We start from the raw sequence: 17,394 nt of genomic DNA, 5'->3' as shown, positions 1-17,394 counted from the left end.
CTACATCTAGACTCTCGATGCTCCGACTCTTGGCTCATGTCGATACAAATGCAGGTCAAGTACGGAGTACCAATGAGAACAAATCCTGCTGCGGGCGCCATCATTAGAGGCCAGTCAGTGACGGTCCGGGATAACTCCCTAGTCGGAACACCACAGAAAGTGCTATTTATTCCCTGCCCTTAAATACGTTTCTCTTTCAGGGGGCTTTCCCTGTCTGAACACCACAGAAAGTGGGGAAAGTCCTTTGTTCACTCCCATTCTTTCTCCCAGCCTTGCCAACTGATACTCATCCATCAGGCTCCGCTTTTCCCTCCTCTTCTCCTCTTCTCCTCCCATGCATTTCCATCCATTAATAAATAGCTGCCCGAATCTTCTATATACCGTAGCCACTTCGTTTGTTCTTGATAGTAATTGAAGAAGTATACTGCACATTCTCGCTTCAATTTTACCTGTATTTCTTTCCTTATTATATTTTTACTTTTCATTTTGTTCTTTTGTTTCAATCATACCTGGTCGTGTTGACTTGTTACTCGTTAGAGAATATCTGCATGTGATCGACTCGAAAAGACCAGCCCGATCTATACAGACAAGATTGGAACTTTATTTTATTCTTTATTGTTTATCTCTCTCTCTCTCTCTCTCTTTTTTTTTTTTTTTTTCTTTTCTCAAACTTTGTTGATTTTGTTTACTCTACTTCGACATGCTATCCCTTGATGATATCCTCCAACTTGTCAGTCTTATTCTGGCTGTTCCGCAGTCTATCCATGCTGTTTGGGAATTGGTGGTATACTGGGTTCGTGGTGTTATTGGCAGAGGTATCTTCTTTTTTCTTTTTCATTCTGGTGGTTACTTAGCTTATTTTATTTATATCTTACATACTATACTAATTGATCTGCTATATAGATACTCATACTCATACTTCAGAGCTACCCATCCACAACAACACCAATGCAGTACAACCAGCTGCCAGTCCTTTATACGAAACTTATACAGAATATGATGTCTCTCGTGGGTTTATCTCTGTTTAATGTTTTTCTATAATCATTTAATCATACTAACGTGTATGATTGATAGAAACAATAGCCGTCCGAATGGTGTCTCGAGGGCGAGTTAGGCGTACTTGGGATGGATGAGTCTATGAGTAACGATTATGCCTTTAAATTTCTGTAAATAGCTATTTAATTTCTTTATATAAATAAGTCTGGTTCTCTTACTGACCAAATTATTTCGATCATTACCTAACTTGTAGTAATGCCATCAGTGTATTAACTAACCGCCGCAGCTCTCGGTGCTTCTGTTCAGGGATCACCATCCCTGCCCTAGGCTTACCCACTTAAATGGGCCATTGATCCAGTAATCTTCTTCTATGTATCTCAATCACTTGATATCAAATTAGGTTAGTGTGATTTGGTAGAATCCTCTCTATTTGGCAACTCGATCTTCCAGCGAGAACCCTATCTACGTAGTCATTGCCTAAATAACCACGCGTAATAAATAGTGATACTCCACGAATGGGTCCAAACCACCTTCTACTTAGGGATTATATCTAGTATTGGTGGTTATACTAACGATTCCCCCAAATATTTAAAGAGTGTCTCCATTTCACTTTTTTCCCAAAGATTAAATCGTTTCGTTTCATCGTTCTTTTGTTCTCCTTTTTGATATCAATTGGATTTGTTCATCGAATACTATTGAAAATGTCTCTCGTCCTCCAGGCATTCATGGAACTCCCTCAAACACTCCTTGCCATGTTAGAATTGGCGATACACTGGTTTAAACACTCTACTAGAGGAGGTACCTACTATCCTTTCTACTTTGTTCTTTTGTAATGCGCTATGCTGATTGGTTTATATAGAGAATGTCCTGCCTGTCTGGCGAGAACACAACACCAATATTCATTTTTCCCGTCAGTATTTCTACCATGTAACAAGAGCATACCTAATCTGTCGGGTTATATAGAAACAATAGTCCTCGGGGTGGCTTCCCAGAGTATTTCATCTCATCTTCATCGTGGTTAGGAAGTGAGATGGCAGGCAAATGAAAATATAACCCTATTCAAGATCAAACTAGAGCAGGCAGTTGGTTGTAATGCTATATAGCTTTATTCCGAACCACTATAGAGTACCTAATGTCTTTTGGATAAATATTCAACCCTAGGTGCAAATAACAATAATTCCATAGCCGTTCGATTGGTCTGCTGTTTAGATACTCATACTTTAGAAGAATTATCCATTTGGCGTCCTGGCAACACCAGTAAAATACATCCTGTTATCTTTACATATGATACTCATATAGAATATGATGTTTCTAGCCAGTATACATCTATTGGATATAATTATTTCTCCATGCTAACGTGCATAATTGATAGAAACAATAGCCGTCTGAATGGTATCCCGAGGTCGAGTTAGGGTTCCATCTCGTACACGTACTTGAGTTGGATGAGTCTATGAGTATATGGGTTATTTTCTTGAACTCTGTAGAGTTGTTTCTGTTACAAGCCACTTTATAGAATATAGCATCGTTAGGGTGCTTGGAGTAATGTCAAAGGTTATGTTCCTCAAATAATATTTTAAGGCTGCCATAAGGACAAAAAGTCAAGTGATGTAATAGAATAAATATAGTTACCTAGACTCCGTAAATCATAACATAAGCATCCAAATGGAATAACTTATATACCGAACAAGGAGGCTGAAGACGAGGTTCTGATGTGCTTCAGGCAGGGATCATCGCTCCCGGGTTCTTCAAACTTGCACGGAGCAACCAAAATGTCTTTCCCGCCGACAATAAGTTGGGGGATTCGAACTTCATGACTGGAATTGGACGGGCTGTTGATATGCTATGGATAATAATATTTGTGTTCAATTACGAACTTGATAAATGGGTTGCCACTACTTGCGTGCTATTATGCGTATGGAATGTGATGATGTCAGATGCGACTGCCCAGCTGTACACACAAGGGAAATATTTGATAAAATAAATAAAAAGAGAGAGCAAGGAAGGAGAAACTCTGGACTGAAGGATCCAACTAGCCAGTCCTCCATAGTAGAGGCGCAGCAGTCTCGATTCCACCCAAGAAAATCTAATGAAGGGATCGCTGTGCAAGATATTGGAGGTGCAGTCCACCTGGTTTGCTCCAAGACACAATGCTGAGTCCTAGTTATGATTATGGTTATTATGTTTGATACGGTGTTCATGCTGCTGTTCGATCTGTCCAATCCATACTGACACCACATCCAAATAGCATGAAGTGCTGCTTGTAGCTTGTGTCGCTGGCAACGATTGGATTATGTATTTTTTATTTCTAATTTGCTTCGACATGCTAACATGTATAATTGTAAAGACAGTAGTGGTTCGGATGATATCTCAAGGTCGAGGTAGGGTTCCATTTCACATGCGTACTTGGGAGGGATGGATGAGTTTCTGTAATATAAAGGGTGTGTTCTCGAACACTATAGCTTCAATTCTCATTCAGTTCAGTTAGATATTCTGTTTCCGCGTGGATAAGATTAAGCTGTCTATGGCAGGTTGGCTGTTAGGTAATATCCTAGAGGTACGTAGAGAGCGTGGGAGAATGTATAGGTGGATTATATTGAACTAATCACTGAGGTGCGGTATACTGCATTCAGCGTTGAAGGTATTCATTAGCACAGCCTCCTGATGTGGCCCACAGTTACGCGCAGTGGTATCTATTCCTACAACAGGCTATTTCATGCAATGTAGTGACTATGTCCCACTAACAGCAGGGATGGTCTAAACATAATAGTTACACGAAAAATTGAACCAATAAAAATATACCAAAAAAAAAAAAAGAGAAAAAGAAAGACCAAAGAAAGACAAAAGCCCCTCTCCCCAAGTATAAAGAGTACTTAACCACTACAAACATTCATATTGTAGTAAATAAATCAATACATTCTTTCGTTGTTTATCATTATTATTTATTATCATTTTGATATTACTTTCTTTAAAATAAGATCGGGAATGTCTCTATCCATTGATTCCATTCTACAACTGATTAGTATATTCCTAACAGTGCCCCAAACATTGCATGCCATATGGGAGTTGATGGCGCGCTGGGTTCGGCGACTTACCAGAAGAGGTATTCTTTCTATCTTTGTTCAACATCGATAATGTGCTGATTGTTTTTACATATAGAGGAGAATTTACTGCCTATCTCGCGCCCTCAACTTCCTAATGCGGAACGCACCACCAACATTCATTTCTCTTGTGAGTACTCCGTATTCCGTCGGATAACAGGACAGCTAACTAATGTGTCTACCTGTGTTTGTATAGACATGGTCTTCGTCGCTGTGGTGGCTGCTCCAATAATTCCATCTCGCCGTCGTGATGGTTAGACCTGTCCATTCCTCGAACACTTCTATCAAAAGTCAAGCTTTTGATCGAGTTGGTTTTTCAGCGTGCATTGGACTTTGGGATATTTATGATAGCAATGGTTTAGGTTATATATGATGGCATTGGACATGGGCATGGACATGATTAAGGTATTGGATACATTCGGCTTAAAGCATGGTGTTTGGGAAAAAGCAAAGAGTATACACCTGCATTGGACATAGGTTACACTTACATGTATGATATAAGATAGCATGGCGTTTTATTATTCACCAAATAGTACTATTGACAATTTGTTGCCCTGATCATCTGATTTCTTCTGATCCGTATGAATCTGGGGATGTTTATTTGGTTATGCTAGCCTTCTTCACGCAACAACAGGACCTTACTCTTAAGCATCAGCACAGTACACTTCTAACCAACAAGCGACTGTCAATTTTGGGTCTTTCCATGTCTAGAATCAGCACGGTCGCAAATATACAGAATTATCTGCCTCTTATCCCCATCTAATAGCTTCTCCGGACGGCCAGAGCGTTTTTCGGAAGTGCGATTGAGGTAGAGCAAATCGCGGATAGTAACTACCAGGCTTCGGGGAGATCATCGACATTGCTGATCGATCGATCGGTACTACCTGTCTAGGTTCGATACAGCACGAGGCATCGACAATGAAACCCTTACTGGGTCGATATTATCCTACAGTATTATACAGACTGCTTCTCAGTAGACGAGAAGGACGGACGACTCGGAAAGTATTTGGGAGATGCCAGGTACCGAATCTTGCGGTGACTCGGCGACCGCTGATGTCAGCGATTCCTTGCACTATTTCTCTACCACGCTCGAGACCTAGTATATATCTTGATTCTCTCTTACGGCCTCAAATCCTTATTAGGAGTAATACTGGAGTTTATCAGCTGCAGAAGCCTTCGTTCTATGGAGTAGTGGTTGAGTGGTTCATTGAACAAGGTGGGTAGACGAGTCCGGGTACAGGACACGGTCACTTTTTATTACTCGCAGAAGACGGGTAGCATCGATATGTTACGCTGGCTGTCAAAAGAAAAGAAAATAAAACGCCTTCCATAAATCCGAGAAAACCCCTATTTCAGATGACTGCTTCTTCCTGATAACCACGACCTCGCCCTTTCCAAAGGCCAAAGGCCGCCCCTTCAATGGGAAATACCAAGCCATGACGATGAAATTCGTTGAAATGTTTGCTATTCCGGTGGATCAGCAACACCGTTAAGACCCTTCCAAGTAACCAAGTGGTTCTTAACGCACTCTTGGATTCCCTCAGAAGCTCATCGCAATTCGCATCCCTTATCGCCCCCCGCTTTTTCCAAAGACAACGATCAGTTTAAGCGGTGTATGGTGTAGTGAAAAGTCAATTTATTGCAAAAGGCCGGGGCAGGACCCAAGGGCTGTCCTGTAAGCTCATACCTAGTTAATCACGACTATGTAAATTGTAATAATATGAAACCGGTCATCGATTTACGTACTATGTACTAAATGTAAACTGCAGCAGACAAGGCAGAAATATTTTTCGAGTGCCATCATCAAACAAGGCCACTAATAAGATGTGCGCATTCACCACCAATGAATTCTCAGCCCTGTATGATACCTGGTATTCAATACGATATCCCGGGTCTAAAGGTAGGAGATGAATCTGGCCAGTACCTGATCCTTGATTAAATACCTTATTTAATGACAAGACCTGTCATGTAAGGTACCGGTAACGATCCTTCAGTGAAAGGTTTAGGGTAGATAGTACACACATACTAGGTTTTCCGACATTCTTTGAACCCCGAGATGATCTCAAGCCGAAGTTCTGTACCAGATCTATTGTTGGATACTGCTCTCCACCCACATTTTATCAAATATCATCATCCGGGTCATCCCTTCACACTGGGCTGTCCATGATTCCATCAGAAAGTTGACTCCAGGATTCTCATATACCCCTTACGCTGTAGATGCTCTGCCCCCGGCAGTAATAATAAAGAGGAAGAAAAGATAATAAAAAAGCCTACAACATATAGTTATCATCATTCTACCAGGGTTAATCCCATCGTTCCGTCCTTTCAGCTCCTGATTTTTTGACCGGCGCCGTTACTTTTCAAAGGGGTTTAGTATTTTCACTTTTATTATTTATTTTTTATTTTTTTTGATGGTATCCACTGTCCTAGGTGTCAGCTAACTTAGAGATGAGAATGCGAAAGAGAGCGAAACATTATCTCCGCTTCATGTTCTTGACTGGTCTATTATCAAATAGAACTGTACCATCAATTTTTTTTTGTCTCATCAGTCTTTTAACTATAGAAGATCTAATCATATTATATGACCAAATCAGTCTTTTAACTATAGAAGATCTAATCATGTTATATGACCAAATAATTGTGAAATGGTATCCTCAGTGTCCCAGTGTGACGGTTGGCATGGTTCTAGCTGGACCATTCAACTGCAGTGGCCACAGTTGATCCCGGCAGCGTCCTTCGGGCTGTTCTCCGCTTCAAGTCACAGCCTCTGTGGCTCCACCGTCCAAATCAAGCCCTACTGGTTGGTTTTCAAATGCTGATGCGTAGCATTGGGTCCCCCAACCTGGGCTATGATCCATGATGTACGGAGTAGGTTGTTGACTTACTCCGTACGCTGTGCAACAAACGGTTTTTTTTTTTTTTTTTTTTTTTTCCTTTTTCCCTTTTCCTTTTCTTTTCTTTTCTTTTCTTTTTTTTTTTTTTCTAGTTTTCATTTTCTGCCGCTTTGGACAGAGAATGTTTTCCTTTTCTTTTTCCACAACCTTCGCCACGCGATCTACGTACTTTCTTTTAGTATTACCCTTTTCCCTAGTTTTCTTGATCAGGAACGAGTACGGTGTATTTGGTTAAAGAGGTTTATACTATCTAGACAAGCTATTCCTTATTTTTTTTTTTTTTTAAGTTTGTGCCTATATTTTCATTATTCTCATCATCATATCCCCTTCAGGAGGGCGCTAGGAAGAAGAACATTAGGGCACTGTAAGATCAAGGGGTTGATGAGCGCTGAAATACAGAATCAGTACCACTAAGCCAAAAAAAAAGTTGCCCACACGCAGGCGGGCCGGCCTACAGGCCCCCCCCCCAATTTTGTACTGTCCATTGACTATCGTGAGTGAATGGAGGGCTGGTCATCTGTTAGAGTATCAGATTATTATAAGTAGCCACCCCGGGGCACTATTCAAATCTTTACTTCACATTTTTTACGTTTGGCAGACATTGAGCCATCCCTTTCTTTCATTCTTGGTATCACCTGGTTACTATTCTTGCATTGCATCGAAATGGCTCTGTCCATCGAGTCCATCTTGCAACTCATCAGTATCCTCTTGGCTCTGCCGCAGACAATTCAAGCCATCCGCGAACCGATGACCCATTTGTTTCAACGAGCTACGAGAAGAGGTATATCCCATCTCATCCATCCCCATCCCCTTCAGTGCCCCGGTCACAAAGCTAATCTATTATGCTGTTTATCTATAGACGAGACTGATCTCCCCACCTCCACTCCACGTCCCGAACCGTCCAATGCACCATGGACAGCCCCCCAGGAACCCAGTGCCGATGCGGATCGAACCTTTCGTTACAGTGTGTGGTAAGAAGCTTTGGACTGATAACGCTGCCATCGGGGACCGCTTTTAACGGGCCAGCCAGATATCACTAGGTATTGGGTCTAGGGTTGTTTCTCTTCTTGGATATGATGAGAATACGATCTCCTGAAAGATCAAACAACAGCAGACACTTTTGGTCGAGTTGGTTATTCAGCGTGTATTGGATTAGCGTGCATTGGATTAGCGTGCATTGGACTTGGGTAAATATGATAAAAAATGGTATGGGACATGGGGGATGGGACATGATTAAGGATATTGGAGGTATTATATAAGATCGGATAATTTTTGGGATCAATGCACTGGGCACAGGATAGGTATATAGTAATGTGTGATATAATAGCATAGTCAGGACTCGATGTCTAGGTTTGGTTTCATGAATCAATAATATCCCAAAGAGGACAACCTTATTACCTTGAGTAGCCAATCAAAACAGAGAACGGGTGTTACAAAAAAAGGAACTCGTGAGGCCCGGCCGGAAGAACCACTCGGTCATTCTTTTCACTGCGCGTTTGCCAGGGATATCTATGCACAGTAATTATACAATTATGACTCTTTGCTTACTCAGCGAGTTCATCAGGAGTCATGTGATTTTTGTTGCTCGCTGAGGCAACGCCAACGCGATACAAGCCGGTCGCAGACCTATTCAAGACACTTATTCAATACGACGTTGCTCACAAAAAAACAGATTGTCAGAAACTAGTCCTTTTTCCGTGTACCGAGATATATCACATGACCTTCACGTGACCGAGGGGTAAACCAGACGCCTTCCATAGACTTAGAAGACATCTATTTTACCATAAAAAGGCTTTACACACGTTCCCCTTGCTACGTAGAAAGGGCTTCTCCATTCGCTGCCCGAATATCTCACCAAGAAGGTAATTTTGTTGCGAGGTATGCTGAGACGTTGAAAAGCAAACTATGGGAAGGTCTGGACATATTGGAAGAATTGCATACCTAGTCCAACCAGGAAAAGACGACATATTCTCTTGTATATTTTTTTTAAATGCGCATTCGTGATGCTGAGGCTAGCGTCTCTTCTTGATATGTTGTTCTGTTAATTTGCCCCTTAGATAGTAATACTCCAGAAAGTATCTATCTGGCGCGATGTCACCACCAATACGCTACAGCAGAAATAGTGGCTAGTATTCGAATGGTCTCACGGGATTAGGATCCCATCTATATGCGAGGTAGATGATGCCGTTGAACTCTGTAAATACAGGGTCTATGCAAAACAGCATCATCGAGAAGCAATGAGAACACAAACCACCAAATACATCGCATAGTACTTTACTATCCTACCAAATAGCCCAGCCTAGATAATTATCGATTTCAATGCTATCCAGCCTCCCAAAACACCATTAGCCAATTACCACTTCAACCAGTGGATATCAACATTCTCTCCTATGTTGTCCTTTCATAGCACCTCCATTAATTGGCCACAGAACCATCCATCTGTTAACTCCCGTCACCTACCTCATACGGTAGTAAGTGCCACTTCATATTAAGCAAATCGTATATCAGAGGAAGTGTTTCCCGGGGAGTTTTGTATGGCTTATCTTATTTGGTGGTTTCTACCGCTTCTTGTATGATCATAAAGAGTACCTAGGTATGTCTTGGTTTTTATTTTGGTTTTATTTTACTAAATATCAAATTTGTCGGTAGATGCTATTCTTCAGATTGTGGCTATATTCTTGACTCTTCCTCAGACGGTCCATTCTATCTGGACTTTGATAGTGGAGTGGGTTCAGCGAGTTACTATGAGAGGTATCTGTTATTTACCTTCATCGACTACCATGTGCTAACCCGTTTACTATAGAAGATGATGCACTCCCCGTCTGGCATCCTCAACCCTCCACCAACGCAGTATGGATAAACCAGGAACCCGATGCCGATTCCAATATCCATTTCTCCCGTTAGTATTTACATCATATAACCAGACTGAACTGGTGTATACGACATAGAAACGATATTCGTTGGAATGGTAACTACTCGAATTGCTCGTTGAAATGGCTAGATTTTTGATCTTGATGTATAGTTATAGATATGTGGATAATGTACTGGATAGGATATAAAATAAATAACATCTACCAATACCAACAAACCTATTTACAATCATCACACTTTTCCTTCTGACCCTCGGCTTTCTTCTCGTCGGCAGGAGCCGACTGGCCCTGAGGAGCATTCGCCTTCAACGCCCGATCCGTATGTCCCAAATCCCTCGACGGATCGATAACATTCCTCACCAGAGACTTGAGAACCTTGACTTCTACACGGAGTTAGCATCTCCCCCCAAAAACACGAATTAGACAATGTAAGTGAGACATACCAGGGAACCCCCCATTCTCCTTCCTATCCCAAAGAACTTTCCCACCAACATGCCCATCCACAATCCCATTCGAGACATGATACATAGTAACCCGGAACAAACCCCCCGTGGCAGGGATGAGCGACACCTCCCCTAAATCCGTGCTAAAGGTGGAGAGGAGTTCTTGGGCGAACTGTTCATTGTTAGCTTTGCTGAGCTTCAACTTGACTTATAACTAGTTGTTTGGTTAGTTAAGCAGGACGGGACGGGACGCACGTAAGCGGCTCTGAGCATCCATTTACATTGCGTGCAGTATTGGATTGTAACTCGGGGCAGATTGCGCTCTGTTGATGTGGTTGTTTGGGGTTGTGGTTGGGTTTGCCCCGCGGGTTTTTCGGATGGGGTGGTTTGTTCGATTGGGGGGGTTGGTTCTGTCATTTTTATGATGTTTCTGTCAGTTCAGGTATGATGATCATGGATATGCTTTAATTATATGTAGGAGGTACTTTGTGTGTTGAGTGGAGGTGGGAGGTGGATGATGTCAGCGGGTGGGCTGATTTCTTCCGAACTTGGCTGTGGATGAATTTGTTTCGAGTCACGTTTATCTCTCTAGTCTACGGTACTATTTATCTCTACCATCGCTCAGTACTCGGTAATTCGTAGTGTCTGTATTAGATATAGCTGGTGTCGGTCATAGTATGCGAAACTCCAACGCGCTGAATCTATGTTACAAGAATTCCAGGTGCTTCACAATATAGTAAGAAAAATCGAGAAATCCCGGGATCGTAATCCAACACCCCTCCTCGCAGACAGTTAGGTCGATGCTATGGTATGATTTTTGTCTGGTTTTCAAAATCCCACGGAAAGAAAAAGAAAAGAAGAATAGCAGTCCACATCACTTGCGAAAACATAGGAAATAATTGTGGAAAAAACAATAGAACCAATTGTCGAACCAAAGAAAGGGAATTTTTAATAAGAGAAAAAAAAGAAGAAAAGAAGAAGAAAAAGGGGAATAAAAAAGGGTTGACAACAGTCAAAAGAAATGCGCATCCTCAAGTGCATCGAAAGGTAGAGATGAGATAAGAGTTCCTAATCGACAGTCGTTTTGGGTGAGAATAATGCAGGTTTCCAATTTGCAAGCGTTCCGAGGTTCATGCAAGACCAGCGCGCGCTCCTTCGGTTGCCTACACACGCACACGTAGCTTCATAACACCTGGTGAAGCGGCTGTCACAGTCTTATCTCGTAGTCGGTAGATGGATTGGTCGTGATGAGAAAGTGGAAGCGATGCGCCATTTCGAGAAGAAGAAAAAAAAAATTAGGTGAACAGAAGGTTAAAAAAGGTCATGGCGATAGGGGAATATAAGAGCGATGGATGAACCGGAAGGCCGGATCCAGCCCATCCACCTTAAAAAGCATTGGAGCGTCATGAGGCCATATCATTACATGACGGTGCAGCATCCTCCCTGCTGTTGAGGAGCGTATGGGTCCTCGCGCTTGTCAACCTAGGGTAGAGTTAGCCTTCTCCTTAACACAGCCAGAACTGAATGTCGCATACCTGTCCCCATACAGAAGGAACCATAAAGTCGCGAGTGTTGTTGCAGTAGTTAATCAACCTGTAAAAAGCGACTTTGTGAGCACTGTGTAGCTTCAAGGCCCGGCTAGGTGCGGGGGTGGCATCGGAAAGTAGTCGCAAAAATAAGGCCAGCACTTACGACAGGGAAGCTTCCGACACCTTCACCCGAGGACGATCCAAATCCTCCTTGAGACGGGCGTTGAGCTCTGTCAATCGTCGGTACTTGAGGTCGGCCACGCTCTGCTTCTTGTTCTTAACATCCCCCCCGGATCGGAGCTCGTAAGCAGGCATCTTGAAAGGTTGTATTTGTATTAGATTGCCGTAAGCGGGATTGATTTAGTTATTGATAGGGATAATCGACGGGAATTAGACGCGACGAATATCGTTGGTCGGTTGTGGAAAAAGGAGGGGGTAAAGAGGTTGGAAGAGCTTCGCGCGGTTGGAACGGGGAGAAGGGGAAACGGTCGCGAGCGATTTGATTTAGGAGGACGGGTCGGCAATTAAAGGGAGGGGAGGAGGTGATGTATCGAGAGAGCGAATGTGAAGAGTAGAAGCGGACCAGAAAGAAAAGAAAAAAGAAAAAAAAGAAGAAGAAATAAAGAGTAACCTTATGGTCAGAAGAGAGCGACAGGGAGGGGGAAGAAAGAGAGGAGAGAGAGGAGAAGAGAAGAAGAGGAGAGGATAATTATTAAAACGGATGGTGGTTTTACTTTTTGGGGATGAATCGGTTTAGCTTGGGAGAAGGCGTCGTTTGGTCTGTGGACAAGACGGGGGGAATTAATTCGGTAGAGAGCGAGAGTTTCGACTTAACCCCTGAGACTGAGAGAAGGACGAGGAGGGATTGTCGCGATTGACACCCAGTCCAAGGGACCGGATCGACTATTGTTATTGTTTTATTCTGGTCAGGACGGATGCTCGGTAGCTGGGCTTCATTACTACTTTATTTCTATTTAATCTCTTACTCTGTCTGTTCATCCATGATGCTTTCGTCGTAATGTAGTGATGCACGTGACTTTGAGGACTCCGTTTTGCACGAGTTACGATTACCACGGAGTACTGAGTATCTGAGGTCGTCTTTTGATATATTTATTTTTGTTTTTATACTAGACATATCAGATATTATCAACTACAGAACAATATATCAGTCCAATTCCAGTGTGGCTTGTCACGATGACGATTCGTATACGGAGCAATTATGACTACGGAGTAAATTTCGACTCTGACAACACCACGAGGATTTCTTCATAACTTTTTTACTGTATATTAGTTAATACTTTTATTCTTCCTACAACAATATAACCATATTCATTTAAGATACTACAGATACTACAAATATGTAGATGTTGTATAGAATCACGTGACCCATCGCTTATCCGAAAGTGGGAACACTCGGGCTGTTTTTCGTGATTCTCGCACAACGACGCACCGCCGCCCCCCCTCCAATAACCCTCCCATCTCAAGTTCTGGGCCGACCGTCGCGTGGCAGCAGCATCTACGATTTTATACGGATATTCGCCTTCGACATTTGCTGCCCGCCTGTCGTTGCGCGACTTTTTTCCGTCTCGCCCATTCCCAAGTCGAGATCCCGCCCGCCCAACGGATTTTTTTTCTTTCTCCAATTTAATCCGCTATCCCAAGGGGTGCGTTGCTCATCATGCCGCCTCCACCTCATATCAAGCCCGAGAATGTTCTCAAGGTAAGCGGTCATGGGCACTGGCAGATGATGGAAAAACTTCTGTGATGATCAGGGACTAACATGGCCTGTGTTTCTTTGTTTAGAGGGCTCAAGAACTTATCGCCGTGGGCCAGTCTCCCGCCGCCCTGAACGTCCTTCACGAACATGTCACCTCCAAGAGGACGCGCAGCAGTCCTATCGCCTCCCTCGAGCCGGTTATGCTGCTTTTCGTCGAGCTCTGCGTTGATCTGCGTAAAGGAAAGGCCGCCAAGGATGGATTGTACCAGTACAAGAACATTGCCCAGAACACCAACGTCGGCACTATCGAGGTAGGCACAGCGTGAACGGAAAGGAAGATGGGAAAATATGGATGGCGACTGACAAGTTATCCGAGTATAGGTCGTTCTGAAAAAGTTTATCGAACTCGCCGAGAAGAAGGTCACCGAGGCCCAGGCCAAGGCCGATGAGATTCAGTCTTCCTTGGAGTCCGCTGCTCCCTCGTCCAACATCGATGATTTGGAAGCTATTGAGACCCCCGAGACCATCCTGCTTGCCACTGTCTCCGGTGAGCAGTCCCGCGATCGTACCGATCGTGCTGTCGTGACCCCATGGCTCAAGTTCCTCTGGGAGACCTACCGGACCGTCCTCGAGATCCTCAAGAACAACGCCCGTCTTGAGGTCATGTACCAGACCACCGCCCTGCAGGCCTTCCAGTTCTGCCTCAAGTACACCCGTAAGACTGAGTTCCGCAGACTCTGTGAGCTCCTCCGGAACCACGTCCAGAATGCCGCCAAGTACTCTGCTCAGATGCACGCCATCAACCTGAGCGACCCGGACACCCTGCAGCGCCACTTGGACACCCGTTTCCAGCAGCTTAACGTTGCCGTCGAGTTGGAGTTGTGGCAGGAGGCTTTCCGCAGCATCGAGGACATCCACACCCTCCTCAGTCTCAGCAAGCGCCCCGCCAAGAACGTCATGATGGCCAACTACTACGAGAAGCTGGCTCGCATCTTCCTGGTCAGCGAGAACTACCTCTTCCACGCTGCCGCCTACAACCGCTACTACAACCTCCTCCGCCAGTCGATGGTTTCCCTCGCTTCCGGCCAAGGCACCAAGAAGGACAACCCGGCCGTCACCGAGGCTGAAATGACCAAGGCCGCTTCCTTCGTTCTCCTGTCCGCTCTGGCCATCCCCGTGATCAGCACCTCCCGCTCTCGCGGTGCCCTGGTTGATGTCGATGAGGTTCGCAAGAACAAGAACACCCGTCTCACCAACCTTTTGGGTATGGCCCAGGCCCCGACCCGTGCCGTGCTTTTCAAGGATGCCATGAACAAGGGTCTTCTCAAGCGTGCCCGCCCCGAGATCCGCGATCTCTTCAACATCTTGGAAGTTGACTTCCACCCTCTCTCCATCTGCAAGAAGATCACCCCCATCCTGAAGCAGATTGGTGCCGATCCCGAGATGGAGAAGTATGTTCAGCCTTTGCAGCAGGTCATTCTCACCCGTCTCTTCCAGCAGCTGTCCCAGGTTTACGAATCGGTTGAGCTCAAGTTCGTCTACGAGCTTGCCCAGTTCCCCGACCCCTTCCAGATCACTCCTGCCATGATTGAGAAGTTCATTATGAACGGTTGCAAGAAGGGCGACCTCGCTATCCGTGTCGACCACATTTCCGGTGTCCTTACCTTCGATACCGATGTTTTCTCTTCCGCCAAGGCCCTCCACCCCGGAAGCGCCGCTGGATCTGCTGAGAGCGAAGTTGGCTCTGTGCAGCGCTTGCAGAACACCCCTGCTGAGATCGCTAGACTGCAACTTACCCGTTTGGCCAAGACTCTTCACGTGACATGCATGTATGTCGATCCTGCTTACAATGAAGCTCGTCTCCAGGGCAAGCAGACTGCTCAGGCTCGCGCCCTGGCTGGTGCTGCCAAGGAGCACGAGGACACCCTGGCTCGCCGTGTCACCATTGAGAAGAAGAAGGAGGCTGCTACCGATGCCATCCAGAAGAAGCAGCGCGAGGAGGAGACCCGCAAGCGCATCCGTACCCAACAGCTCCAGGAGGCTGAGAAGCAGAGACTGCTTGACGAGCAGAGAGAGCGTGAAAAGAAGCGCATCAAGGATGAGCAGGACCGCATTCGCCAGCAGGAGCTCAAGAAGCAGATTGAGGAGCTTAAGAGCGGTGTCAAGGGCATTGACCTTAACGAACTTGATCTGGAGGACCTCGACGCCAACCGTCTGCGTGCCATCAAGCTTGCTCAGTTGGAGAAGGAGAAGAACGAGCTCAGCGACCGCGTCCGCACCATTGCCAAGCGTATCGACCACTTGGAGCGTGCTTTCCGTCGTGAGGAGTTGAAGCACATCCCCGGAGATTATGAAGCCCAGAAGAAGCGCGACATGGAGATCTACGAGGCCACCAAGGCCGAGACTCTCCAAGAGGCCGAGATTAAGCACAAGGAGGCTGTTGCCCTCAAGCACCGTCTCAGCCGCCTGGTACCGCAATTCAGCAACTTCCGCAAGGATGTGTCGGAGAAGCGTCACGAAGAGTTCGAGAGACGCCGCAAGGCTGCCGAGCGTGAGTTCGAAGCCAAGAAGAAGCAGCGTGTCAAGGAGGTTCTGGAGCGCAGACGCCTTGAGAAGGCTCAGCGCGAGGCTGAAGAGCAGCGCCAGAAGGAAGAGGAGGAGCGTGCTCGACGCGAGGAGGAGGAGAAGGCCGCCAGAGACGAGGAGCGCAGACGCATTATGGCCGAGGAGAAGGTCAAGCGGGAAGAGGAGAGAAAGTCAGTCCCCCATTCATCGCATGTTTGTGTTCAGTGTGCTAATCAGAATTACAGGAAACTCGATGAAATCGCCCAAAGACAGCTACAGCGTGAGCAGGAAGCCGAGGCTCGCCGTGCCTCCAGAAAGACCGGTGGTCCCGAATTCTCTCGTGCCGAACCATCTCGTGCCGAGCCGTCTCGTGCCGAACCTACTGAGCGTATTGCTCCCCGTCTTAACCTTGCTCCTCGCACCGGTGGTGGTGCCAGCTGGAGAGAACGTCAAGCCGCCAAGGAGGCTGCCGGCGGTGCCGAGGCTGCCCCTGCCCCTGCCCCTGAGGCCCCCAAGGAAGAGCCCGTCCGAAAGACCGGTGGTGGATACGTGCCTCCTCATCTGCGCGGCGCCGGTGCTGCTCCTTCGAACGGTCCTTCTGAACGCTACGTCCCCCGTCCTCGCGAACCTACCCGTGATCTCCCCGTCCGAACGCAAACCCCTAGCTCCGACAAGCCTGAGGAGTCCAAGGGAGCCCCACAGAAGTGGGTTCCCCGGTGGAAGCAGCAGCAGAGCTAGAGGAAGTAGGTGTTTTGAAAAGTTTCGCGGACCTTTAAACGGCGTGTGATTTCTATCTGTTTCCCCTAACTCGCATTGGTTTTTTTATCTCGCTTTTCTTTTATCTATGGGTTTCTTTTTGTCTGGTCTTATGAGTCTCAGAATAAAAAAAGACCACTGTGGTCCGGTCCAGCCTTCTGGGCATCATGATGTTCCTTTAAATGCATATGTCCCAATAAATGAAGTCACTTCTTATGTTCGGAAAGCTTTTGTCTTTTTGCTGGAAATGGATCATGATCATGATAATGGATTTCCATGTGTCTCTTATCTAATTTTTCTTTTTTTTTTCTTCTCTTCTCATATGATCTTGTCTTTCAAAACCCCTTTTGTGATATCTCCCTCTCCCTCTCTATCTCTTTCTTGCTTCTACTGTTAAGCAAGCTAAGTCTCCCTTTCCTACCGTCTTATAATGTCAAAATGTACCCCGTGCGATTTTGACTTACCTTACTTTCCCTTTTGTGTATTCTTGAGAATGTCTCTCGTTCGTATATGATGTAATCTACGG

At 45.3% G+C, this 17,394-nt stretch overlaps 8 protein-coding genes across 8 annotated transcripts; 6 read left to right on the top strand and 2 right to left on the bottom strand.

Annotated features, from left to right (window-relative positions):
* The first annotated feature begins 642 nt into the window (after nucleotides 1–642).
* On the top strand, nucleotides 643–1,218 carry ASPWEDRAFT_37554 (uncharacterized protein). The gene is made up of 3 exons (XM_040834712.1): nucleotides 643–815; nucleotides 904–1,008; nucleotides 1,075–1,218. Exons 1-3 carry the CDS (start codon nucleotides 701–703, stop codon nucleotides 1,131–1,133), a joined length of 279 nt encoding a protein of 92 aa, XP_040693397.1. The 5' UTR covers nucleotides 643–700; the 3' UTR covers nucleotides 1,134–1,218.
* Nucleotides 1,219–3,978: 2,760 nt separating this feature from the next.
* ASPWEDRAFT_181089 (uncharacterized protein) lies at nucleotides 3,979–4,644 on the top strand (the record flags this gene model as incomplete). The annotated part of the gene is made up of 3 exons (XM_040831862.1): nucleotides 3,979–4,096; nucleotides 4,153–4,224; nucleotides 4,291–4,644. The coding sequence occupies 3 exons, from the start codon at nucleotides 3,979–3,981 to the stop codon at nucleotides 4,350–4,352; spliced, it is 252 nt and encodes an 83-aa protein (XP_040693396.1). The 3' UTR covers nucleotides 4,353–4,644.
* A 2,099-nt stretch (nucleotides 4,645–6,743) lies between these two features.
* ASPWEDRAFT_389648 (uncharacterized protein) lies at nucleotides 6,744–7,645 on the top strand. Its single transcript, XM_040834999.1, has one exon. The coding sequence runs from the start codon at nucleotides 6,944–6,946 to the stop codon at nucleotides 7,400–7,402; it is 459 nt and encodes a 152-aa protein (XP_040693395.1). The 5' UTR covers nucleotides 6,744–6,943; the 3' UTR covers nucleotides 7,403–7,645.
* Nucleotides 7,465–8,375, top strand: ASPWEDRAFT_37552 (uncharacterized protein; the record flags this gene model as incomplete). The annotated part of the gene is made up of 3 exons (XM_040834711.1): nucleotides 7,465–7,769; nucleotides 7,848–7,959; nucleotides 8,019–8,375. Coding segments are annotated over exons 1-2 (228 nt in total), but the record flags the coding sequence as incomplete, so codon positions are not given.
* ASPWEDRAFT_37551 (uncharacterized protein) lies at nucleotides 7,753–8,438 on the top strand. Its single transcript, XM_040834710.1, has one exon. The coding sequence runs from the start codon at nucleotides 8,062–8,064 to the stop codon at nucleotides 8,245–8,247; it is 186 nt and encodes a 61-aa protein (XP_040693393.1). The 5' UTR covers nucleotides 7,753–8,061; the 3' UTR covers nucleotides 8,248–8,438.
* Nucleotides 8,439–10,077: 1,639 nt separating this feature from the next.
* ASPWEDRAFT_25523 (SelT/SelW/SelH family protein) lies at nucleotides 10,078–10,718 on the bottom strand (the record flags this gene model as incomplete). Its single annotated transcript, XM_040832739.1, has 3 exons — nucleotides 10,078–10,241; nucleotides 10,302–10,473; nucleotides 10,557–10,718. The coding sequence occupies 3 exons, from the start codon at nucleotides 10,716–10,718 to the stop codon at nucleotides 10,078–10,080; spliced, it is 498 nt and encodes a 165-aa protein (XP_040693392.1).
* Nucleotides 10,719–11,541: 823 nt separating this feature from the next.
* On the bottom strand, nucleotides 11,542–12,560 carry ASPWEDRAFT_389609 (guanine nucleotide-binding protein subunit gamma). The gene is made up of 3 exons (XM_040834998.1): nucleotides 11,994–12,560; nucleotides 11,837–11,894; nucleotides 11,542–11,783 (listed from the first exon to the last, which is right to left on the bottom strand). Exons 1-3 carry the CDS (start codon nucleotides 12,143–12,145, stop codon nucleotides 11,721–11,723), a joined length of 273 nt encoding a protein of 90 aa, XP_040693391.1. The 5' UTR covers nucleotides 12,146–12,560; the 3' UTR covers nucleotides 11,542–11,720.
* Nucleotides 12,561–13,508: 948 nt separating this feature from the next.
* Nucleotides 13,509–16,850, top strand: tif32 (putative eukaryotic translation initiation factor 3 subunit EifCa; the record flags this gene model as incomplete). Its single annotated transcript, XM_040830476.1, has 4 exons — nucleotides 13,509–13,550; nucleotides 13,634–13,858; nucleotides 13,929–16,303; nucleotides 16,358–16,850. 4 exons carry the CDS (start codon nucleotides 13,509–13,511, stop codon nucleotides 16,848–16,850), a joined length of 3,135 nt encoding a protein of 1,044 aa, XP_040693390.1.
* Between the last annotated feature and the right edge of the window lie 544 nt (nucleotides 16,851–17,394).

Source organism: Aspergillus wentii, assembly GCF_001890725.1.
Source record: "Aspergillus wentii DTO 134E9 unplaced genomic scaffold ASPWEscaffold_2, whole genome shotgun sequence".
Lineage (NCBI taxonomy): Eukaryota > Fungi > Ascomycota > Eurotiomycetes > Eurotiales > Aspergillaceae > Aspergillus > Aspergillus wentii.
This window is presented reverse-complemented; position numbering and strand designations above follow the sequence as displayed.

Bases quoted from the DNA above. Each gene is read 5' to 3' on its own strand.
- ASPWEDRAFT_389609 (XM_040834998.1), bottom strand. From the start codon at position 12,145: ATGCCTGCTTACGAGCTCCGATCCGGGGGGGATGTTAAGAACAAGAAG. The intron at 11,895-11,993 runs GTAAGTGCTGGC...CGCTTTTTACAG, and splicing joins GTGTCGGAAGCTTCCCTGTC to GTTGATTAACTACTGCAACA. The intron at 11,784-11,836 runs GTATGCGACATT...ACTCTACCCTAG, and splicing joins TTCCTTCTGTATGGGGACAG to GTTGACAAGCGCGAGGACCC.
- ASPWEDRAFT_37554 (XM_040834712.1), top strand. From the start codon at position 701: ATGCTATCCCTTGATGATATCCTCCAACTTGTCAGTCTTATTCTGGCT. The intron at 816-903 runs GTATCTTCTTTT...TCTGCTATATAG, and splicing joins TCGTGGTGTTATTGGCAGAG to ATACTCATACTCATACTTCA. The intron at 1,009-1,074 runs GTGGGTTTATCT...TATGATTGATAG, and splicing joins TACAGAATATGATGTCTCTC to AAACAATAGCCGTCCGAATG.
- ASPWEDRAFT_37551 (XM_040834710.1), top strand. From the start codon at position 8,062: ATGATGAGAATACGATCTCCTGAAAGATCAAACAACAGCAGACACTTT.
- ASPWEDRAFT_389648 (XM_040834999.1), top strand. From the start codon at position 6,944: ATGATCCATGATGTACGGAGTAGGTTGTTGACTTACTCCGTACGCTGT.